The sequence below is a fragment of the Eulemur rufifrons genome, chromosome 20 (genome assembly GCF_041146395.1).
Source record: "Eulemur rufifrons isolate Redbay chromosome 20, OSU_ERuf_1, whole genome shotgun sequence".
NCBI lineage: Eukaryota > Metazoa > Chordata > Mammalia > Primates > Lemuridae > Eulemur > Eulemur rufifrons.
Window position 1 is genome coordinate 17862434 of NC_091002.1, and position 25917 is coordinate 17888350.

At 40.2% G+C, this 25917-nt stretch overlaps 1 protein-coding gene and 1 pseudogene across 4 annotated transcripts in view; one reads left to right on the top strand and one right to left on the bottom strand.

The window, feature by feature from the left end:
• CHD6 (chromodomain helicase DNA binding protein 6) overlaps nucleotides 1-25917 on the top strand; it is a 199453-nt gene that overhangs the window by 66932 nt on the left and 106604 nt on the right. For all 4 annotated transcript variants that reach the window (XM_069496135.1, XM_069496137.1, XM_069496138.1 and 1 more), the window contains 2 exons: nucleotides 15733-15880; nucleotides 17702-17851. In XM_069496135.1, the coding sequence (XP_069352236.1) occupies nucleotides 15733-15880; nucleotides 17702-17851 (298 nt within the window). The remainder of the gene's footprint in view (nucleotides 1-15732; nucleotides 15881-17701; nucleotides 17852-25917) is intronic.
• LOC138401359 (U2 spliceosomal RNA) lies at nucleotides 20738-20908 on the bottom strand (annotated as a pseudogene).

A 25917-nucleotide genomic window follows, 5' to 3' on the forward strand; every position in this document is an offset into this window, starting at 1 on the left:
AGCTGAAATGGTTCTTTTTTTTTTTTTTTTTTTTTTTTTTTTTGAGACAGAGTCTCACTTTGTTGCCCAGGCTAGAGTGAGTGCCGTGGCATCAGCTTAGCTCACAGCAACCTCAGACTCCTCGGCTTAAGCGATCCTACTGCCTCAGCCTCCCTAGTAGCTGGGACTACAGGCATGCGCCACTATGCCCGGCTAATTTTTCTATATATTGAAATGGTTCTTTAGGTTAATAGCTTATATGAAGGAAAAGGATCAGACATGAGCTAGTGGGGTGACCTTTTTTTGGTTATAGAGAATAGTGAGGAATGAGGATAGTGTTTGAGAATTTAGGGTAATTAGAGGAGGGTTTTTGGTTTTTTGGGGTTTTTTTGAGACAGAATCTCACTCTATTGCCTGGGCTAGAGTGGCGTAGCATCAGCCTAGCTCACAGCAACCTCAAACACCTGGGCTCAAGCAATCCTTCTGCCTTAGCCTCCCGAGAGCAGCATGGGACTACAGGCATGTGCCACCATGCCTGGCTAATTTTTTTTTTTTTTATATATATATTTTTAGTTGTCCGGTTAATTTCTATTTTTTTTTTTTTTTTTTTTTTTAGTAGAGATGAGGTCTCACTCTTGCTGGGGCTGGTCTCGAACTCCAGACCTCAAGCAATCCTCCCACCTCGGCCTCCCAGAGCACTAGGATTACAGGCGTGAGCCACCGCACCCGGCCCTAGAGGAGGATTTTATAGTCTAATTAATAAGCAGTCTGTTTTGTGTAGAGGGCAGTAGAAAGTCACAGGTATCTGAGTTCACTAAGCCCCTGGTCTCTGAGACTTACAGTTTTATCAACACCTCCTTCTTTAAGGCATTCATATTTACATTGTGTTGGGTATGAAACAAAGTGATGAGTGTACAGACGTTGCCATAAATTCCATTTGTGGATGAGGAGGCATTTCACAAAACAAGGTTGGGTGTCAGATGTATAAGCAAAATCAGGATTCTGACTAATAAAAAACGTACAGGTTTTATATACATGTAGCTATAATTAAAGGAACTTAATTTTGATCTCATTGGGCTGTGTAAAATATAAGTGATTGGGGAAGTGCTTGGTAGTGTTTCACAGGGCTGCTGTTAACTTAGAAGACAGCAGAACCTCCTAAGGTTTAGAAATCCAGAAGACACCCTTTGAGAGAAGGCTAACAGATAGATAAGGGTGGTCATCTCCTTATGTGGGCAAGTTATATGGTGCTTTCTCAATTTTTATTTTGGGCCTGTATGATACTGATCTGTGACATATTAGAATTCTTCTATGTAGCCCAGATAGGGTTCTGGACTGGTGAGCCTTTGATTTCTTTTCTTTTATACCTTTATACAATTGTTTTGGTCCCTTCAATTAATGATCCCAGTGGTCAGCAAAAGCAGGGTTTTTGTTTGTTTTTTTTTAAGAGAGAGAGTCTTAGTCTGTTGCCCAGGCCGGAATACAGTGGCACAATCATAGCTCTCTACAACTCTTGGGCTCTCTACAACTCTTGGGCTCAAGTGATCCTCTCACCTCAGCCTCCTGAGTAGCTGGGACTCCAGGTACATCCCACCATGCCTGGTTAATTTTTTGTTTTTTGTAGAGACAAGGTCTCACTATGTTGCCCAGGCTGGTCTCGAACTCCTGGTTTCAAGCAATCTTCCTGCCTTGGCCTCCTGAAGTTGTGGGATTACAGGCATGAGCCACCATGCCCAGCCCAGAAGCAGTTTTAGATATGAAAGGACATTAATTGATTAAGAAATATACGTTAGTAATTAAGTCTTAATTTTTTGTACTCTTTCAATTACTCTTGCACATTGGCTCAGGTACATGTTTTGATTTGAGCAGCTATTGATTAGGCACTAGATAACACTTGATGGTTATAAATGATTCACTGAATGCTTAGATTGCTGTAGGAGCTCTACAACTGAATTAGAGGCTTCCGGCCTTTTTCTCTTTCAGTCCATCTTGCCAGCTGCCACCTGGGTAGTCTTTCTGAAACACTGCTGTTAACTGATTTATGTTAGCAGTCAGTGCTGATGGTGGTAAATCGAATCCCCTTTCCCTCCCTCTGGATTCTAAATCAGTTGGGAAATAGTCAACAGCGATGGACATCCCAAGTTATCAGCTTCATTATCGGTAGACCGCATGGAAGAACTCTCTTTGGCTTGTGGCCAGCATCAGACTCCTGGTTGCTCCCTCAGTTGAGTTCATCCACCAGAATTGCAGACAGTCTCTGGAGCAGAGGAGGGGATGCTGGGCCATGTATGCACCACTCCTTTTCCCAGTCTTGCCAGTCAGGTTATGTTCCTAATCAGAGAAGTGAGATGAGTTTGAAGAAGGGCAGAAAATACATTTCCAGTATTATTTCCTCCTTGGAATTAAAACATGCTTTTCCTTCTAAATACATGGGGTCAGGGAAATGGGATTCCCTCTAACAATTTATACCTGCTTAGAAACTTCTGATTTTTCCTGTTGCTTCCAGGACAGAGTCCTTTCTCTCTTATTCAGACTCTTTGGAGTCTCCCCTCTCTCTGCCTTTCCATCTCTGGCAACAGACCTGGCCAGCTAGATTCATCCTATTATCTCTTAAAAGTACTTAACTCCTTTCTCCTTTGGATTGCTGCTGTTGTTTCTCCCAGCCCTTATGTCCTTGGTCGTCCTCATATCCCTAATCCTTCCCATTCTTTGAATCTGAGTACAAGTCCAAGTTCCTCCACAGAGCTTCCCCAAACCAGTGTGCCTTTGTTTCCCCCCTGAACTTCTGTGGCACTTGGAGCCTCACTTTTCATTATAAATCATACTTTTGACCTGCGAAGGCTAAAAGAGGTCTAGTTCAAACCTGTTGTACTGCAGCCAGGGAATTGTCTGTCCTTTCACTGGGATGTGTTAAAAATTCTGGCCTCCTGATTTTTGCCTCTGCAACAGGCTGCCTTTTAGTCATTGACTGTGGTTTTCCTACTTGTCTTCTCAACAAAAGTTAAGTGCCTGTGATCAGGACCACCATGCCTTGTGTGTCTCATGTCCCTGGGGACCAGTCACCAGAGGGCTTTGTCAGATTCACACATGATATTTTATGTATGTAATTTAATTATATTCCAAGAACAATTGTCCCTGACAATAAGACCTATATAAGATATATTATAATAACTCTCATTGTTAAATAACAGTAGGTGGTATGTTCGTTCTATAAATAAATGACAGTTTAAAAAGTAACTTGTCCAGCCCCAAAACTAATGAGCAGCATTGTCAGGATTTGCCTCCAGGTTTACCTGGCTGTAAGATCCACTCCCTGCCACCCCTCAGCTTCATGTCTCTTTCTTCCTTTCTGGGAAAGGACACGAGGAGATTCTAGTGTTACAGAATTTGTTTTGGGTGGGTTTTTTGTTTGTTTTAAGAAACAGAGTCTCGCTCTATTGCCCAGGCTGTGCAGCAATGTAATCATAGCTCACTGTAGCCTTGACCTCCTGGGTTCAAGCAGTCTTCCTGCCTCAGCCTCCCAAGTAACTGGGACCACAGGTGCATACCACCAGGCTTGACTAATTTTTAGAATTTTTTTTGCAGAGTTGGTTTCTCACTGTTGTGCAGGCTGGTCTCTAACTTCTGGTCTTAAGTGATCTTCCTGCTTTGGCCTCCCAAAATGCTGGGATTACAGGCCTTAGCCACCACACCTGGCCCTGGTTTTTTATTTGTAGTAAATGGCCCCTTTTGTATAGAATTTCAGTTTGTTTACTCCATGGTATCCTTTCAAGGACTACAGTGACTTCGGCTTTTTCCTTTGCTGTTTCTCTCTGCATTTGAGAGGCAGCAAACAGGTAATTAATTGAAAATGTCTCCTCTCTTAAGCTTATAGGTAGAATCTAGCAAATTTTTCAAGGATGATAATTAATAGTGATGAGTATTCATTTAGTGCTTAGGAAATAAAAGCCTAAAACTCTCAAGTAGGAGAAGTTTTAATTGAAACTACCCTCTCTTCCTTTCCTTCCAAATTATTTATTTATTTATTTATTTTCTTTCTAGACAGGGTCCCTCTGTGTTACCCAGGCTGAACTTCAACACTCTGGTTCAAGCGATCCTCCTGCCTCAGCCTCTGGGGTAGCTGGGATTAGAGGCACACGCCACTGTGCCCAAATCCAAATTATTTTTGAGAATGAGTTTAGTTCATCCCTTTATTGTATAAAACTTAAGCAAGAAAGGTTCTTCAGGAACCCAGGTTAGGCTCTGTCATTTCCCTAACTCTGAAATTAAAATTTCACTTTGTATAGCTCATGTACTTATACTATTTTTTAATTATAGTATCTTTTTCCAAAGAGGATAGGAGCTACTTGCATAAGAAGACATTCACAGGTGTACTTTTGTATACATACAAACATATACACATACCTATACATACATAGACACACACTGCCAGTATAGCCGAAGCAGGGGATCAGAAAGGTAGGTGTAGGAACATGTAGGAAACTGAGTTTTTACCAGTTGAGAAAGAATTTCTCACGTAGGGAACTGTCTTTGTTCATTTTATGTTGCTGAACAGAATACCACAGATTGGGTAATTTATAATGAACAGAAATTTATTTGACTCATGGTTCTGGGGGCTGGGAATTCCAAGAGCATGGCGCTGGCATCTGGAGAGGGCCTTTGTGCTGCTCATCAACCTGTGGCCAGAGGCAGAAGGGCAAGAGAGGGTGAGAGCCAGGGAGCAAGAGGGGGCCACTCTCAAGATAACTAAGCCACTCCTGTGATAACATTAACCCATTCATGACGGCAGAGCTCTTATGACCTAATCATGTCTTACTAGGCCCCACCTCCCAACACTGTTATATTGGGAATTAAGTTTCCAACACAGGAACTTTTGGGGACACTTTGAACCGTAACAGGAACATTATGTGATGTAATGGATACTGTCCTCAACAACAGTTTTTTGCATCTAATGCTTCTGTATGCCTGTGAAATTAATATTTTTCTTTCTTGAAATTGCCTGACATAAAAGTCAGCTTCGTGGCATTAGAGCACAGCTTGGTGAGCAGGAAAGATGATCCATTTTGTTTGTATATGAGGCCTTCTGATGCTTTTACTCAATACCCAGGGCGTGAGTACCTGAGGAATAGGTTTAGCCCTTTAGGTTGTCCTCTGTTACAGAGGGAGCCCAGCATTTTGACCAAGCTGAAGGTTAATTTGGAAAGCTAAGGTCTTGAGTTTTGGTGTTTATGTTGCTGGTGAGGGCAGAGCATAAGCTTTGGAATTTCCACACGTCAGAATGGTTTATATTCCCTCCTGAAAGTCAAGAAACTAATCAGTGTGCTGGACTGGCCCAAGTCGGGGGCATCTGTCTGGATTTCTGGTTCTCAGACTTTGCTGTGCCTAGGGAATTACCTGGACAGCTTGTTAGAAAAGTAGATTCCCTGACCACATCCCCAAAGAGGATGATTTATTGGGTCTGGGGTTGAGCCCAGGAATCTACAGTTCAGAATTCTCCCAGATAACTAAAGTGTAGCTGGTTCTTGATCATCCTTTGAGAAACATGAGTCTCAGAGGAAAGATCACAGGAAAAATGGAGCCTATTTAAGTTTTTCTATTTAACATCTACTAGGAATGAAAAACCAAAAAGAAGAAAAGAAATGGATGGTGTGATCAGCTCGAGTTTCAGCCTTTCATCCCCATTTGTTTGGTTTGTCAACCCAGAGCAGATTTTTCTCCCAAATCTAATAAGCTTCGTACCCTTCTGGAAGAAAGAGTTTACCTTTTCTCATTTTCTTCTTTGGTGGTTGCTTCTGAAAGTGTTAAACCCCAGGCCTTCTGATTATATAACCATTTGAGCTGTGTGATTGTTACTGAGTCAGCTGATAACTGTGATGCAGGAACAGTAGTAACATTCAGCCAGCTCTCCTCACAAGCACTGATAGCTGTTTCTCACCATCTGAAGGTCAATCACCCACCTTCATGTAGAGTATCTTCATTGAGGCTGGTTTTAGGCTCAAGAGATTTCATTGACAGGGTTCTTTCTATTGGGAGACTTGTTTTTACGTTCTGACCATTTATTAGAATAAAGAAGACGAATATAAAGATGTGTGTGAGTTCTGTGCTTGGACTTTATGTTATGTGGGGAAGAAATCTAAATGACAATGGCAGAGACTCACCTCTGAAACTTTGGACTGAATCTCCATTTCTGTTTTTTTAAGAGTACTGGGAGTGCTTACTCTGTAATCCCCAGGGCTTAAGTTAGGGTCTGGTACAAAGTGGACCTTTACCAGATCTGTAAGGAAACAGACTATTATTGTTATTACCAAATAATAATGCTTGATAAATGTCTGCTCATTTATTTATCCAGTGTATTTTTAGTGCCTCCTGTGTGTCTTGCTTTGTTTGTTTATGAGTATTTTTTATTGGGAATGAAATAGTGAAGGAAGGAAAGTGTCACAGAAGTATTATCTATGAGCCCTGTCATTTAGGAGCTTGCATAAGTTAGAGAAACCTGCCTTGCAAGTGTTCAAGAAATAGACAAAAATACAAACAAATGAAGAACCTGGTATAGCTGCATACAGAATAGCTGAAAAGATTTACAAGATAAAAGAGTGTTTCAGTTGTAGTCTGGGAAGTCCCTTGAAAGAGATGAGTGTTGAGCCAGGTATTAAAGGAATTAATAGATGAGAAAAGACTTAAAGCAAAAAGACGAAAAACCATTTAAACAGATGTTCTTTTGGTGGGGGGCGCTTCCAGTTTTAGGATGGTAGACCCAGCAAACTTTCATTTTCCCTTCTTCTCCAAATCTTATTGAAATGACAGGAAGAACAGAGGGGAATAAATTCTTCAAAGGTGAGAGATATTACTGAATTTCTGGACAAGGAAGGCCATTGGTCTCATACTGGTAGGTAAATGCTATGGAGGAAGTCCCAGTTCTGAGCACATGCAGGAGCTATGTTTGTAGCAGAGGTAGAAGTACTTCCTCCTCACAATGGAGCTGGCAGCTCTGGAGGAGTGATTGGAAGCAGGCCAGAAATGGAGGTGGCTGATTGAAGGACTGTCTGCAGAGTGGCTGTGTGGTTTGTCAACTCCAGGCTGAAATGAGGCAGTAACTCTAAAGATACTGAGCAGTTTTCCCTCGAGAAGGGGCTAGGGCTCCAAGGAGGGACTGACATTCACAAGAAGGGGGCATAGGGGTACTAACTTCTCCACCTTTCCCTACCTGTACCCTAAACATGGGGAGAGGGACAGCCACTGGACAAGTGGGCACAGTTCTAGACCAGGCCTCCTATTCAAGGGTAAGGCTTGTGGAGAAAGCAACTTACTCAGTAGCAGAGGACAGCCTCACCAGGCACCTATATTTTCAACCTAGTTCATTTTTAATAGGAGCAATCTACCAAAGAGCACAAGATCATAGAGGAAAAGAAGCAGCATAAAGCAGGAAAAAGAAGAATGAACAGAACTGTCCTCAGAAGAAACAATTCAAGGAAAAGAACTTGTACAGATTTTAAGATAGCATCTTCAGATTCAAGATGATATTTTGTCTGCAAAACAAGAATTGGTTATGAAAAAAGCAATCAAAAAACAAAGAATTAATGAAAATTTAAGACATAGTTGCCTAAATAAAAGAATTCAACAAAAAATATTGGGTAGGGGCAGGAATAGGGGAGGAATATAAGATCTGAATTCATCAGTTTTCATATCAAGATGTCAGTAGTCATTGCTTAATGTTAATAAACAATGAACTAGACGCGTGAACAAATTTGTAGTTAGTGAGAATCAGTCAAATGCGATTCTCTCAGAGAAGTGAGATTTGGTGCACTAAGAACAACTCGTACTTTTCATTTGAAACCGTTCTGCACTTTCTGAATTTTTATTATCATTTGCTTGTATTACTGTTAATAAGATTACTTGATAAAACTCTGCTTTGTCACTTACAAGGATGTAATCTTTTTGTTTCATTTTTTTGCTAGTGTAATATGACAAACCTGTCATAATCTCTCTCTCTCTCTTTTTAAATAAGCTGTGTTTTGATGGTGCTTGGTTAAATATAGTTAAAGGTGCTTGGTTGATACAGTTAAAGGGACTGAGGGACAGGGACAGCATCTGTACCAAAATAATTAGTTTTTGTGTGTTTTTTCATTTAACCAGTATTTTTAAAATCTCTACCAACTCAGTTCTCTACGTAGACTGAACTAATATGAGTATTATGTAAAAGTGGAATTAAGCGTGCAAACAAGCTTTTTCAGGGTAGTATCTATGTTTTTAGTATTGCACTCCTGGGAAGAGCATCAAAGCCTGTAGGAAGGCCAGTGATGGAAATGTCTCTGAACGGATATTCCTAGAATGGAGTAGTGGTTCCTGGGCTGGACTGCTCAGACTCTGCTTGCCTTTGGAGGCAGTAGTTGAGATCATGGGCTATTTCCAGTGGCTGTGGTAGTGCCTCATTCTTTCCTGTAAGGCTTTGATGGATATTTTATAAAGTTTTAATTTTAAAATGGGAAGATGAGTCATTTTGAATAAATGCAGTTTGACAGGTAAGATCTTTTAATACTTGGAATCCACAGGGGCAGAATAATAAAAGACTCATGGTAGTACCATGCTGTGATACTTACCTAAATCTTTCTCCTTATGCTCAGATTCAGTTTCTAACTCTTGATTTTAGCAAAGAAACCTGAAGGTTGGGAACTGGAGATAGGGTTGAGGGAAAAGTTTGAGAATGCCTGTTTACCTAGTGCTTTGATATTATAATGTAATTTCTTAGTCACAAAGCCAAAAAATACTCATTTTTCTAATGCAAACTACAGAAAGTAAAGGTACACAAAGTCTTCTTGGCCAATGAAGCCATGTAGAAGACAGGATAAGAAAGCTTTGGGGTGAGGCCTAATAATAAACTGTTGGTAGTTATAACTGATAATTGTCCTGCCTGTGTAGGATATTCTACCTATTGGGAGTTTCTTGCATGTCATAAATGCATAGTAGGTGTGTTCTTTACAGTGGATATGTGTTTTGTTGTAAAATCAAGCTTTATTTTTTAAAATTTTTAAAATTAAAAATAGGTCCTTTGAGTCTCGAAAATCTTTTTTTTTTTCTTTCTTTTCTTTTGAGAGAGGGAGTCTCACTCTGTCGCCTGGGCTAGAGTGCCATGGTGTCAGCCTAGCTCACAGCAACCTCAAACTCCTGGGCTCAAGCAATCCTTCTGCCTCAGCTTCCCGAGTAACTGGGACTACAGGCCTGTGCCACCATGCTCAGCTAATTTTTTCTATATATTTTTAGTTGTCCAGCTAATTTCTTTCTATTTTTAGTAGAGATGGGGTCTTGCTCTTGCTCAGGCTGGTCTCAAACTCCTGAGCTCAAACAATCCACCCGCCTTGGCACTCTCAGAGTGCTAGGATTACAGCCACCGCGCCCAGCCGAGTCTCTAAAATCTTATGTCTTCCTTTTTTTTTTTTTTTTTTTCCTTTCTTGCAAGTTAGTTTATTCTAACTCTGAAAGCTAGAAAAGAGAGAATTAATGGAAATGAGATTGCTTTGGTTCAATCTCAAGTGCCAATAAATGGTGAGAGTATTAGGCCTTTCTATTATTCAGAATTCTCTCTTTTTTTTTTTTTTTTTTTTTTTTTGAGACAGAGTCTCACTTTGTTGCCCAGGCTAGAGTGAGTGCCGTGGCGTCAGCCTAGCTCACAGCAACCTCAAACTCCTGGGCTCAAGCGATCCTCCTGCCTCAGCCTCCCGAGTAGCTGGGACTACAGGCATGCGCCACCATGCCCGGCTAATTTTTTCTGTATATATATATATATATTTTTAGTTGTCCATATAATTTCTTTCTATTTTTGGTAGAGACGGGGTCTCGCTCTTGCTCAGGCTGGTCTCGAACTCCTGACCTTGAGCGATCCACCCGCCTCGGCCTCCCAGAGTGCTAGGATTACAGGCGTGAGCCACCGCGCCTGGCCTCAGAATTCTCTTGATTACAAGTGACATATACCCAACTTAAATTAGCTTAAGTTAGAAAAAAATAATAATAAGGGTGTTCACTGGCTTAAGGAATCAGAACTAGGAGGTTTAGCTAAGACTAAGGCTCTTTGTCTCCATCCCCTCTGCATACCTCTCTGGGTGTCAGCTCCATCCTTTACAAATGCTTTCCTCATGAGGCTGGAATTGTGGCTTCCTGCACCTGTGGGCTCACAGCTTAACAGCTTCATGACCTAGGAGGAAAGAGATTCATTTTGTATCTACTCCTGCCAAATTTTTTTTGAAGGAAAGACTCCCAAGTTGGCCTGGCTAGGTCATGTGTCCATCCCTGGACCAATCACTGTGATAAAAGGAATAGGATCCCATAGGCCAGCCTGATCTTTTGCCCACTCTTGTATTCTGGGGATCAATATTGGTTATCAGAAAAAAAGATACTAAACAAGCACAGTATTCACTTTAGCAGTGAATGTCAAAAATGTCAAAATAAGTTATTTTTTAAAGTTTGTATATATATGCATACATGTGTAAGATAACTTACTTTAGTGAATACCTATTATATATATGTTTTTCCTGAACCATTTGAAACTAAGTTGCATACATCAGGCCTTTTGATCCCTAAATACTCCAGTGTGTCTTTCCTAAAAGACCATATTCTTAAGTAATCATTGTCTAGCTTTTCTTTTTGTTCCCTTGTAACTAATAAAGAATCTACAGGGAGGCACTTTAAGGTCATGAATATATCCTGCCCCTCTTCAAATTATTCTCCCTAGATTTAGCATCCCTTGATGATTCTGGACTGTACTCATCTTTTCTATGTTGGTTACAAAATGATTTTTTGTCTCTGCCACTTCCTCTGCATTTAACGTTTGGGTTTTGTAGTAAACAAGAGCTCTCCCTTCTCCCTCATGTCTGTCATTGGTGTGGATTCCTGTTGTTCTCAGTGACTTGTAATTCTTTACTGTCCTTAATTATTAATACCTTGGTGCTCAGATGATCTGAGTTTTGAGTGAGAGCTCTTCAAGCTGACTCTTGTATTGTTTTGACATGCCCTCTTCATTTTTTTCAGGCACTCTTATTTTCTGACATGGCAGGATGTTTCAGGCTCGTCTTCCATCTTCCCTGCCTTAGCCTTGGAATCAGCCATTTCTCTGAGGGGCTTTAGTATTAGACGTCAAGATCTAGTGCTAGGTGTACACGTTGCTAATGGGGCATCTTTGCTCTTAGGCCCTTGTAGTTGTGAAAACTAAGGGGGGAAAATACACACACATGCACATACTGATATATGTACACATGGATATATCTATATAAGTGTACACATACATGCCTGTGTTCATACATATTATAGAATTCCTGAGTTCACACTGATGAATTCAGATTCATCCCACAGTATTTTCCTTGCCTTAACAACATGTCATATTTGCCATCTCCCCTATTAGTGAGAACCCCAGCTCCCAATGTCAACACATTTACTTGTTTGCTTAATCCTATAACACATCTAAAATAATTTCAGAATCACATCACCCATACAACTACCAAAAGAAAGAGTTGAGGATTTGTTTGCTGTTTTTCTGCCTTCTTCCAAAAGCTGAGAGTATGTAGTCAAATACTGTGCTTATTAATTAATGAGATTAGAATTTTAATCTCCATGAGATATGGTCATGTTATTCATTTGAAACATAACTTGAATTCATTTGTTTGAACTTGCTTTCATCTTTAGTTTTTTATTTTTTAATATGTAGAACTCTGACATGTTTCTAAAGGTCAAATCTGTGTAAGGTGTCCTCAGAGAAGTCTCTCTCCCTCCGGTATCCCTTCTACCCTGTCGTTTCTTCCATCCGTTCTAGATAATTATTGTTTTTTGGTTTATCCTTCCTGTGTCTCTTTTTATAATGATAAGTAGACATGTACATGTTTTCTTATTTTCCCTTTATTCTTACACAAAAGGTAGGAAATTGCACTTTGCTTTTTTTTTACTTAACGTATCTTAGAAATCATTCCATATAACTTTGTGGAATTCTTTCTTAATTGTTTTTACAGCTATATAGTACTCCATTGTATGTATCCTAATTTACTCAATGACTTATGTTTAGATAATTAGGTAGTTTTCATTATTTTGCCAGTGCCAAATGTTGCAATGAATAACCTCATGCATATGTTTATATATTGTTGGAGCTATATTTTTAGATTAAATTCTTGTAAGTAGAATTGCAGAGTCAAAGGTTACATGCATATGTAGTTTTGTTAATAGATACTATTTGGCCACTATTTTTGAAGAAACTGGAACTTCAAGGAGCAAACAAGCATTCATGGGCCAAATCCATCTATAGGTATAGCAATTTGGAGATTAAAATATCTTCATTTGATAAAACTCTCAAGCATAAGGTTTTTAAAACTTATTTCAAAGAAGGGAAAGACACATTTTATCTGGTCTTCCTGGAGGATAAATTCAGATGATATTTTCTTGATATCCTGTTTGAAAATCCCATTTGTAAGCTTGCAAGGAATGTTTTCTTCCTGATACGTGTCTTTATCAGAAGAGCTCCAGGAAGAATTTTTGGAAGTTAAATCGATTCTCTTACCAAAGTAACTTCCAGAAAATCACTTTGAAGATTTTACAGGTAGAGTATCTTCTTATTTACCTCTAAATAAGGGAGCAGGTTCAGTAGGCATTTTCGTATTTTACTGACATATATTTGACAAAGTGTTCTCCCCAGCCCACCCCAGCCCCAGCTTCTGGCTAGGAAAATCTAGTAGTGCCTCAGGCTTGACTTTCAAAGTGCCTCACCATGATTCTTCCTCCTTACTTTCAACATCTACTGTGTTTCTGAATGTGTACACAAGTCTCATAGTAAAGTGTCATATTTTGAGGTCCCTTAATTACCATTTGGGCTTGGTTTAGCTTTGAGTGTGATGTTCCATAGTGAAGGACACGTTTCCAACATGCAACATAAATATAGACAAAGTCTTCTAATATAATGCAGTTACACTTAGTAAATAGATAAAATTGATTTCAAATGTTAGGATTTTACAGAAGATTCAATGGGCCTCTGAGCATGTGTTTATTATGGTGATAATATCACTTTTCTTTATATTTGTGTCAAAAAATTTAGCACAAACCTGTCGCTTAAAAGTTCTAAAAAAAAAAAACTGTCAACATCTATGGGTTTGTGAAATTTTTTCTATATTTGGGTCATTTGAATGTTTTTGTTGCTGATTCTTCTAGTCATTATTTTGAGATTCAAATAACATGAAAGGAGATTTGAAGTTTTTACTTTTTCAGAAGGGAGACTGGGGTTTTAAAAATAAGAGTCAGGTGGCCGGGCGCGGTGGCTCACGCCTATAATCCTAGCACTCTGGGAGGCCGAGGCGGGTGGATTGCTCAAGGTCAGGAGTTCGAGACCAGCCTGAGCGAGACCCCGTCTCTACTAAAAATAGAAAGACATTATATGGACACCTAAAAATCTATATAGAAAAAATTAGCCGGGCATAGTGGCGCATGCCTGTAGTCCCAGCTACTTGGGAGGCTGAGGCAGTAGGATCGCTTAAGCCCAGGAGTTTGAGGTTGCTGTGAGCTAAGCTGACGCCACGGCACTCACTCTAGCCTGGGCAACAAAGTGAGACTCTGTCTCAACAACAAAAAAAAAAAAAAATAAGAGTCAGGAAACAGTGTTTGGTATTAAAAACTAATATCCTGACCCAGCTCACCTGAGTGTCAGCGTCTGCTCTCCTGCTGAGTTGGGGACCTTTGCTGCCTTTAAACCTCAGTTTCCTCATCTGGAATACAAGGATTATTTGCCGTGGCTCCCTCATGGGATTGTGGTTATACTAATTAAATGAGACATGGAATTCGTAAGTAACTGGAAGAATATAAATTGCTATACAGCTTTCTTAATGAGAAACCATGTAACATGAGATAAATAAATATTCACATGAACATTTAGTATGTTTTTAAACTGTATTACCTGAGTCTCCTTCTGAACTGATAAGTGGAAGAACTGTTGCTTTTTTCCCTCTGCTTGAGAGTGCAAGTCCCTTGTTCAAGTCTGTAATCCTCTAAAGTGGCAGGAGCCCTTGAGTTTCACTTCCTTGGGTTGGATCAAAATAGTTTTTATCGTTAACTTTCCTGGTATTTGGGCAAGCCAGTCTTCGGCCTGTGGCATCAAAGGTGGGTGGAGTTTGTGCTGGCCTGGTTGGGGAATCTGTGAGAGATGAAGGCTTGGGGAAGATGAAGGTTGGGGAATCTCAAGAGAGAAGCAGGCTTAGTTAGCAATCAGCACTGCTTGGTATGCGTGCCGGATTGTCCTCTGAACAAGGCTATCCAGTTTCCCTGTCTTTCCCTACACCTTCCACTTATGTCCTGAAGGGAAATACCAGTACTGTTAGTTCTTTCCTCTTCCTCTATGTTCTGTCACTCGCCACAACTTCCTGGTTCTACTCCTACTGGGCCTTCCAAAGCATTTTCACCCTTGAGTTCTTGTTGATTGTGTCCAACTTAGGCCCTTAGTCCCTCTCGCTTGGCCTTGCCATCATGACCCTCTTCACTCATAATGAAGTCTGAGCTCTCTGGCTTGGTGTACCCTTGATTTTTCTTTTCAGGTCCATCATGTGGTGCTTCTGTTCACTTGCCCCCATCATCCAGCCACACAACTATCTTTTACTAAATGGATCTAGAACACGGTTCCATTCCCTGAGAGTGTCGTAGTTATTAAGAGCACAGACTCTGCCTGGGTTCAAATCCTGTCTGCACCATTTGCTAGGCATGTTACCCTGAAAATCTAACTTAACCTCACAGTGCCTGAGATTTCTCACAATAAAATGAGACTAAGAATACTATTCTGCCTTATGGGGTTGTTGTGAGGAGTAAAGGAGATATTCTATGTAGAGGACTCAGAACTGCATCCATCTATTGCTTAAAAGAATTTTGTAAGACTTTCTTAAATATTTATTAAATATTTAATATGTATAAGGTATAAGACTGCTCACTCTGAGGAATACAAAACTTAGTGAAGTACATACTGCCCTCTAAGAGCTTAGATTCTGGTAGGAGAGGTCAAAGAAGTATAAAATATTGATCCATTCAGCAAATGATTATTGAGCAATTGCATAGGATCCAGGCAGTGTATATAGTTACATGGGTTCTGAACTTGGTGTCATAGCTAATGATTAATTTTGGTGAAAAATCAAGAGTTTGAGTAGCTTAAGCAAAGCACAGTTGAAGTGAAAGATGGATGGACTTTGCCCCTGTCTACCTCTCTGAGGAAGCTTCCATGTATTCCCTTGGGCTGTGGCTGTAGATGGACCGTAGGATTTTCATAATTATAAGCTCCTCAAGGGCAGAGAAAGTGTTCCCTTCATTTTTGAGTTCCTTAGTGCTCACTCCAGATCTAGCACATACTCACCTGGGGGATGATGAGAGATTAGGGAGATGTCTTTTCCTATGTAACTTAAAGGGAGATTGTGATTTGATGATTCTTAATATCCGTGAAGCAGTTAAACTTCCAGAGAAGACATTTGTATAAACTGAAAATGAGGCTTTTGGAGATGCTCATATTATTTCTTACATATTAATCGTAGCCATAGTAGTCATGATAGCAGTATAATACAGTGAATTTTACATCAGTCCATGCAGATATCTCTTCCCATTTTTCTGTATATTTCTGGGAAGAAACTCTTGTAGATTCTCCATTAAAGCCTTCCCTGGTCCTAGAATTCCAGGGTGTGATTTCATGACTTTGATCACATGAGAAATCTTAGTTTTAAAAACTGCCCAACAGTTTTAATTCTGAATTTCTCCTTGTAGCAAGGAGCAAGGACCAACCCCAGTGGAGAAAAAGAAGAAAGGAAAAAGGAAAAGTGAAACTACAGTGGAGAGTTTAGAGCTGGATCAGGGCCTGCCGAACCCATCCCTGCGGAGTCCTGAGGAGTCCACTGAGTCTGCAGACAGCCAGGTACAGCTGTGACCGGGAGGCCTGGTGGAGGTTACGGCTGCCGGATGGGGTCTTGCTGACACTGATCCTGTTGCTCCTCTATGCCTGTCTCTAGCATACTACCTAGACCTGGGCTTTTACTGTTTTGGCGGGTGAGCAGGTAGACTATAGTCTTTATCCCTACCCTGATCCTTATACTAATAATATTTCAGTTTTTTAGTGATGTTGGCTTCATTCTTGGAAAGCGGCATGATATTAGGCTGCAGAGGGAGTTGATATGGCAATTGAAGTTGTAAGCTAAGCTAAATAAGGCTCAGGGGGCCTGGTTTGCCATGTAGGTAATGCATTTAGTACTCAGAATGCTAGGCCAGTCTGCACAAGGACATTTTTATAATCCAGATGCTAGAAAAGTCAGAGATATATTCATTATGCCAAAAAGTAAGGAAGGTTTGGCCAAACATGGAAATAAGGAGTTGCCCATCTAAATCAGATTCCTAAAAATAAGCCAAAGTATGCCCATGACATTGTGAGGATTTTCCCTCTGAGTTGAGGCAACCTCTCTTGGACATGAAGTCTAATATTTGAAAGCACTCTGTTTCCTCTAATATCCATAGCAATTTAATTGAGCCACGCTGCTGCATGGGGACCATTTAGAATAAGAGCGACTTACTGTACGTTCCAGGATCATCTGGGCCTTCATAGGTTTCTCACTATAGGAAGCTGGCAGCTCGTAATGTCATAATATTAATAGGCAATGGTGTCTGGTGTCAGAGCAGAGATCCCCTCACTGCCTACAAACTGAGGCAGGTGGCCGTTAGGTATCTACATCGGCAGAGAAGCAAGCACATTGAGTTGATGGGATTTGGCAGGCAATGAAGTGTTTGCAAGATGCTGATCTGTGTGTGTGGGCTCAGGGCAAGGTTTTTATGTAGAATCCCTCATGTAAAGTTAAACGCCTTAGAACGTTTAACATAGTGACTTAGTGAAGAAGTGATGGGAACACAGAGAGATGTCCGGGAGGTATCTTTTAGAAAAAAAGAGAGTTGGATTTTGCTTTTGTTTCTGTTTTTTAAGGTTTAAATATTTGAGAATGAGCTAGTTGGTGAAGGGTTCCCTGAAGTGAGTCTGTAGTTACCTGGATATGATGAGTCAGTAGAGGTGAAGTGTATGGCTCTCTGTTTGAGGCAAGCCACTGGGCTGCTTTGTTGTTGAATGTTTCTTTAAAAGGTACAAGCTACTAAATTAGCGATGAGTCCTTAGATCGTCACAATCAAGGTCACTCATGAACTTGTTTTGTCATGCTTAAGCTGTCTCTCTGCATTTCAAGAAGTGTTATGAGATTCTCAAACTACGTTCTCATAAAACTCGTATTAATTAGTTTTTCAAACCACACTGTTAGAAGTATGTGGTAAGTATTGTGAATTCGAAATAAAGTACTATCATTGTCATTGTTATAAAATCTGAGCTTCTAGCTAATGCCACAGGGACCTCAAAGATGATGGAGTTCACCTCCCGTCTCTGTTTTATTGGAGTAGAAGCAGATCCCAGAAAGGAAGAAAAAAATCACTGCCATTGACAAACAAAACATGTCTCACCAGACTCTACCTTCTTTTTAGTGGTTAATAGCAATTTGGAGATTGGGCTTTTACTCACTAGCTCACTCGTCTAGATCCCCTTTTGAGTGAATTTAGTCCTTAAAAGAGTTGTGTTTAAGAAAGATTTCTTTCGTAAGGTGAGAAGGCTCTCCTTGGCGTGTTAGTAAATATAGATGAGGGTATTCTTGTGTAGGTTTTTGCCTCTTCAACTCACAGAGCTTCTCTGATGGGTGCGTTTGCCCTGCAGAAACGACGCTCAGGACGGCAAGTAAAGCGCAGAAAATACAACGAGGACCTGGATTTCAAAGTGGTGGACGATGATGGGGAAACAATCGCTGTTCTTGGAGCTGGCCGAACATCTGCGCTCTCAGCTTCTACACTGGCTTGGCAGGCAGAGGTATGACCTTTCCGTGAGGGTACTGACCTTGACTGCACAGTCATTTTCGCCTAGTTGACAAAGTTGTTCTATAGCTCTTTGCTAAAGCATAAATTAGGACATTTTAACTGTTGCTTGATTTAACTTCCTTGCCCTTAGAATAAAATGCAGACTCTTTACTGTGTTCATTAGGACCGTCTATGATCACAGTCTCTCTATTGCACTAACTTAGTTTTTTAGATAAGTGACTTTTCTTTATCTCTCATTACTCTCCAGTCAAAAGACTGGCCGTCTTTTAAGCCTTGAACTAACAGTTCGTCCCCACTGACAGGCCTTTGCCTGTGTTGTTTCTTCTGCTTGGAATTCTTTACATTTACCATTGTTTACCATTCTTTAAGTTTTGCCTAAAATGGTGTCTCCTTAGAGAGGTCTTTCCTGATTCCTTTATCCAAAGTAGATCCCTGCCTCTTGTCCCAATGATTCTATATTTCAACTCCTTTATTTCTTACATAGTACTTACTACAACTTATAATTGCGTTTGAATGTGTTTGATCTCTGATTTTGTTTTATTTGTCTCTCCCATTAGAATGTAAAAGTCTTATGTAGTAAGTAATTGTTCAGTGAGATCAAATGAACTAGGACTTACTTTTGGAGCTTTGGTTCAGCAAATGTGTATTGAAAGACTGGAAATATGTGCTAGGTACAGTGGGTGGACAGGAAAGGAGTAGTTAGGGGTATAGGAAGACAGGGACTGGAGTAACATTTCCAACAGGAACTAAAGGCCCAGGACCTGAATGGCACAACAGGGTCATATGTCAAATGGATGAGCTCGGCTGAATGCTGGAGTGTGATTTGAGGGGTGAGAAGTAGGAGATGAGGCTGAGAAGTAGGAGCAGAGGATGCAGGGCCTTGGATATCACCTAAGGTATTCGGCCTATATAATGTAGACTGGGGTAGGAGGCATTGATGGGTTCAAGCAGAGAAGCAAGACAGCTATGTTTGCATTGTAGCAATTTCCATTGGGAGCAATGTCGAGGAGGAATTGATACAGAGCTAATAACATTAGGACTTGATGCAGAGGTACTAGAAAGGAAAAGGGTTAAATACTGAAAAGGAAGAGGTCTGTGCCAAGGAGCTTATAGAGAAGAAATGAAAAGCAAGAGAAATAGCAGGGTGTGCATGTAGGAGGGACATTATTGCCAGCAGCACATGCTGGGACACAGGCCGTCTGTTGTTACAGAGTCCCTGTCGCTGACTTGGCAGAATTCACACTCTGGATGGAGTGGTAGCAGCATAAATACCTGTCATTCCTCCTGGGCACTGGTGTGTCTTTCGGAATCTGATAATACTTTATCTTCTCCAACCACCTTGCCTCTAACTTAAAACATTTTCATATAATTTCACATATCCTTTGACTCTGTCTTTGCATGGAAGGTAGCAGGGAGCAGGGGTTATTGTCGATATTTTAACAATCAAGAAACTGAGGCACAGAACAATCCAGGTCAGAGTTATATAGCAGCAGTTAATCAGTGACTAGCATATAAGAGTTGATTTCATGCCTCTGCCAAGGGTTATCCAACTAATGAGTATAATACTTTATTGGGATAATAATTTGACATATTATCATTGCAATATTTTTTAAGTAAATAGTTAAAAATAGCTCTTGCAAGACTGGTATGAGGTGATAGGATTGTATTGCTTTATAATGGGTTTTCCTTCCTAGGGGATTTTATGGTTGGTTTGATAGTTAAAACACTATGAGGGATCTTATTTTCTCCTAGTAGCCATTCAGCCTAACCCATTAACTGTATTTCAGATGTTATGACTTCTCTCCTGGCACTGGAGGGGCAGTGATAGCTGATCTGACACAAATAATTCAGGAAATTTTATGTGTCTTATTCAAGGCTCTTTTTTCCTTCTAAGGATACAGCAAAGAGAGGATTTACACATGGAGAAACATAAGATAAAATGGAATTTGCATTAATTATGCCTCAAAAAATTTTACCAAATTTAAGCAAGAAAGAAGCCTTGGTTTTGGCTTTGATGTTCAGAGAGGCACCCATGTGGATCTGGCCTCCGCGCCAAAGGCCTGGCGTAGCATGCAAAACAGGCCAGAGAGCCAGTCTGGGACTGGAGAAGTCAGCTGATCAAGCGGTTTTCCAATCAGTGCTCCATAGAGCCCTGGTTGCTGCAGAACCAAAAGAGTTCCATTTGCCACTGTTTTACATACCAGGCTTCCTGGTGAAGTTTGAACAGTGATTTCCCAGGCCAATGCAAAGCCTTAAAGCCATGGATTCCAGGCATCAGGTGGCACAGAAAATCACTGAGGAAGATGAGGCTTTTTCTTATGTTCCTGTCCCAGGGCCCTTTGGGTGGGAGTCTGCCTGCTAGCTTTAGCTCAGTGCAGAAAAAAGGATGGAGTCAGCACCAGAATGGCCCCACTGCCACCTCTCCAAATCTGCGCAGTGTCTTGTCAGCATGCTAAGCCTACTTCTGTGACTGCTGGCCCTTGTCCCAGCCCCAGATAGCAACCTCAGCATTGGTTACGGAGTGGTGAGTTGCTAAAAACATCTTTACACACAATTCACCGTAGCTCAAGACTGGCATATTATCACAGCCCCACTTTGCAGTCCAGAACACAGTCCCAAGCTCCTGACCTGGGTATCAGATCCAGGGGCTGGAAATAAGTTTCCATCCTAACTGTGACTCTTTGCTTTCTTATTCTTTGGCAAACTGATATTGGTGCCTGGAACAGAGACAGATGTTCATGGTTCTGCAGTGCATTTACAATGTGTAGGCTTTTACAAGGCTGCCTCAGTTTTTGCCTTCTACAATTTCGGTGGCTTGTATGATTTTTGCCTTTTGGAGCAAAATTACTTATTTACTTTTAAATCATTTATCCCCCTGAGTGGGTGTCCTGTTCCTGGAGGTACTACAACATCAGGTTGATGCATGGAGTGGACAGAGCAAGCTCCTGTTCCTTTTCCCTGCTCCAAAAATCCATTTGATACATGTTCTCTATTAAACCAATAGGAGCATATACTACACATGCTCTTCCACAAAAGGCCAAGAAGTGATGACAAAAGGACTTTAATTTGAACGAGGGTTTAGCTCTTGGTCCTCCTGTGGCTCTGTGGTCTATGCATACAGTACTCTCTTCTTGGTCGGCCTATTCCTGTGCCTGGCAGGCTGAGCACAGTTGTTTCCTCCTCAAGGACTAAGTTCCTTGCTCCCCCTGAGCTGGGGATAAGTGCCTCTCCTCCCTGCTCCTATCGCACTCTGATATGTTTAACTCTGTCATTGTCTTTTGAACACCTGCCAACTTTTTTGCTTCCTTCTTCTAAAACATGAGCTACTTTAGGGTAGGGTTTATATCTTTTTTTCCTGTGTATCATTCAGGCATGAAAGAGTTTCAACAAAGTAAAATTTACATTAACTCCTAGGAGCCATTCTGATGAAACCATACTCCCACCTTCTGTTTTGTAATATTATTTACTGTTGTTATTAGTATATTCTCAAAGTTGAGTTAGCTGGAACCCTTACACCACTCACTTAAATCTATGACTGTTCTGATTTTCATTACCTCTGCCATGCTGTTTTGATTATCACTTGTAATTTTTGCCTTTAATCAGAGTGTAAAGTTTTTCAAAATAGGCATCTTTTTTTTTTTTGGAGTTTCACTCTGTCCCTTCAGCTGTACTGCAGTGCAGTGCAGTGGCATCATCATAGCTCACTGCAGCCTCAAACTCCTGGGCTCAAGCGATTCTTCTGCCTCAGCTTCCCGAGTAGCTGGGACTACAAGCACATGCCACCACACCTGGCTAATGTTTCTGTTTTCTTGTAGAGACAGAGTCTCACTCTTGCTCATGCTGGTCTTGAACTCCTGAGCTCAAGCAATCCTCCTGCCTTGGCCTGCCAGAGTGCTAGGATTACAGGCGTGAGCCACCTCACCCAGCCTCACTTTGTAATTTATCATAATTTCCACTTAGCATAGGTAGAACTTTGTTTCCATTGAGTAGTAGCTAACATAAAGACTTGTACTTAGTTGTACTTGTCCTGTTTATTCAGTGAATGAATAAATATATTGAAAATCCATTATGTAAACAGGTATGATTTTTTTAACTGAGAAATACAAGCAACTGGTATTTTTCTTTTTCCTCAGGCTCTTGTTTTCTCCATTTCCTTTTGCTGGTATTTATTTCCGACCGGCATTCATATGTTTCTCACTCTAAGGAAGCATTTAAACCCACAGACAGACCTACTTTTCTAAGGCTCCTGGCTGCTGTTTGGCATTGCTGTATCTTTGTACCAGCTTGTGTGGCTCAGTACAGGGGCATTGTTGGGGCCCTTCATCATCAGGCTCCACTTTGCCTGGGTGGATGGGTTTCTTATGTCTGTACCCATTTCTTCATTGGGTTCAGCTACCTGTTCTCATACTGTGTTTTTCTTCAAATTCTTTCCTGTATTTGTTTCCTCTTGGTTTTTGCTGCAGCCCCTGGGCTGAGGCCAGTGTTCAGTTTACTGCAGCACACACTTTCGTAGCTCCCTGCTACAAATCTCTGTCTTCCCTAAGCCAATACCAGACTAATTTTCCCGACATACCAGGGAAATTGCTAGTATATCTCAGTCACCTGCTCAAGAATCTGAGGTGGTTGCTTCTTAACTCCTGTGTTTTTAAAAGTGTGACCACACACTACTTGTTTACCCTCATTGATTTCCACTCCTCATTATGTATAATGCTTTTACTCTAATAGGACAAGTTACTTAGTGTTCCAAATATGCATAATAACTTCCTATGCTGCTGTTCTTTTATCCTTCAGGTTCGTTCGTCTCACCTTCCTCTTTGCTGTCTTCATTTATGAGTCACCGTTCTTTAGGGTCCAACTAAAACCTCACTTAGTCTGTGAAATCCAACCTGTTCTTGCTCTCTGAACTCTCATTGGACTATAGTTACCGTCATACCAATTAGCATTTATCCTAGGGCATTTCTAAGACAAATATATTTATTTTGTTTTCCCTGAAAATGTGTAATCCCCTTGATACTGGGCATCAAGCTTGATATTACTTTGGTGTGTTCCTTGGCACTCAGTAATTACTTGTTGATTTGAAAGTGATTTGCTTCTTTCTAGACCACTTCCTTATGGCTAGCAAAATAGAAGTAAATGAGGTAGTTGATGAGGTTGGGGGTGAATAGGGTTAAAAGTTTTTGAAATTTTCCCTAAGAATAAAATTTTTAAAATATATAAATCTCTGACATACAAGTGAATGAATTAAAATGGTCTTCTTTGAAGGATAATTTGAGGAAATTCCAAGCAGTTGAGAACAGATGGTTGTTATGGAAGTATGTTTGGCAAGCAGATTTAGTTTATATCTGTGTGTATCTGTATACACTGAGTGTTTATACACACATGATCATACTTATGCACAATCTCTGTTTAGAAAAAAAAAGCCCTGATTTTCCTCCCTACTTTGATGTGTATTTTGGAAATGCTTCTCCCTTTTCTTTTTATTAGGATAGAATGAAAACGCGTTTTCAGTATTAGATGATCACTATTGATCTTTCCCACTAGTGCTCACCCTCTCTTCTTTAACCAGTGCCAAAAAATAAATTGAAATTTTATTTCAAATTTTTCCTAGGATGAAGAGTGGTTTAAGCCTTCCGGCATCCCTTTAATACTTAAAGTCCTGTGCTTTCTTCATCCATGTGTTAAAGTTTCCTTAGATCTGGTCTTAGTAAAATACTCTGAATAGCAATCAAAATCCTTCCATCAGAAACCATCTTTATCGAAATTGTGGTACATATACACAGTGGACTATTATATAGCCATAAAAAAGAATGATATCCTGCCATTTGCAACAACATGGGCGGAACTGGAGAACATTATGTTAAGTGAAATAAGCCAAGCACAGAAAGATAAATCTCACATGTTTGCTCTCGTATGTGGGAGCTAAATATTAAAAACAGTTGATCTTATGGAGACAGAGAGTAGAATGGTGATTACCAGAGGCTGGGAAGGGCAGCAGGAAGGGGATGATTAATGGGTGTAAAAATATAATTAGATAGCATGAACAGTATTTGATAGCACAATATAGTGACTATAATCAACAATAAGAGTATACTTTAAAATAACTAAAAGAGTGAAACTGTAATGTTCCTAATACAAAGTAATGATAAATGCCTGAGGTGACAGATTTGATTAATTAACATTATATGCCTATGTCAAAACATCACCTGTACCCTATAAATACATACAAATATTATACGCCCATAATAATTTTTTTTTTAATTTTAAAAAAGAGAAACCATCTTTATTCTTCATGGTAGGTAAGAATAAGAGTATTTGAAGCAATCCAGTAGTAAGGAAGAGAACATTGTTCCTTTAAGTGTGTATGCACACGTGTGAATGCTTGTTTGCTACTCTGGGGTACAAAGACTTAGAAGCAGGAAGGGAACGTAGTCAGCAATTATGAAAGTTCAGTGCCGGCCCACAGATCTAACTCACATACCACTTCATTTCCAAAGCTTCGTCTAGTTCACCCAAGTGTTCTGGCTTCTGCGTTCTCATAACACGTTATACTACTATTACTATGTTCTATTGTAAAATCTCTTAACATTATTTATTCAAAAATATTTATTGATCACCTACTATATGCCAAAGACTGGGTGCTGGGGATAACACCAAGGAACAAAGGAGGCAAAAATTTCTGCCCTCATGGAGGGTCCTGCAACAAATACACAACCCATCTCTTCCTCCACATGTTTGGCAGATTTTGAACCTCCATGGGATAGTAGGCCAAAGCGCTAAGGTCAAAACTTTCAAAGGATACAAATAAGTAGAGAGAGGCTGGTAATAAACCTAATAAATGACAAAATTATGTAGTATGTCCATGGCAATAAGTGCTGTGAAAAAAGATACCAGAGTAAGAGTTATATGGAATTCAGGGATGAGTGTTGCAGTCATAAACAAGATGGTCAGAGTTGCCTTCATTAAAAAGGTAATATTTGAGCAAAGAATTGAAAGATGTGAAGGAGGGAGGAAGTTATGTGGGGGAGAAGAGCATTGTAGGCAGAGGAAACAGTCAATGCAGAGTCCCTTTGGTAAAAGCATGCCTGGTATGTATGAAAAATAGACAAGGAGACCTGAAGGTAACAGATGAGGTAGGAGGGTGGGTGTAGATCCTGTGGGTTTTATAGACCATGGGAAGATCTTTGGTTTTACTCTGAGTTAAAAGCGAAGCCTTTTAAGCAGTGTAAGCCAAGGTGTAACATAATAAAAAGGGTCATTCTCAATGTTATATTGAGAATTGACTTGGTGTGGCAGGAATAGAAGCAGGGAGACTAGTTAAGAGGCTCTTGAGAATAATCTGGGTGAGAAATGAAGGTGGTATGGACCAGGCTTAGAAGCAGTAGAGGTGGTAAGAAATAGGCTGGATTTTAGACATATTTTAAAGGTAGAGCCAACAAGATTTCTTGACTAGTCAGATATGGTATATAGAGAGAAAAGAGAAGAGTCAAGGATTACATAAGGTTTTTGGTTTGAGCACCTATAAGGGTAGTTTGCTCTAACTCAAATGGGAGAAAACTGTAGGTAGAAGGGATGGGGATGGGGGGTTGTTGGCTAGGGGATCAGGAGTTTAGATTTTAGAAATTTGAAATACCTCTGAGATATTCAAGTGGAAATGGCAAGTAACAATTAGATAAATAAGGCTGAAGTCAGGGGAGAAGTTCTGAGCTGGATGTATATACACTTGCAGGTATCATAATGAACTCAGTATTTAAAACCATGAGACTGCATGAGATCACTAAGAGAATGAGAATAGATAGAAAAGAAGCCCAAAAACTAGGCCGTAGGCAACTCCAGTAATAATAGTTAGTGTTGGAGGATTTCCACTGCCAGGTAAGATGTAGTAGATCGTGGCAGGCCAACACTCAATTGCAAGAGACCGAAGGGGAAAAAAAAAAAAAAGTTACATTGTAAAAAGCATATTTTAAAAGATACCAGATAGCTATGGAAGAAATCCAGCCTATTTCTCACTATCTCCATTGCTTCTCTCCTGGTCCATACCATCTTCATTTCTTATCCAGA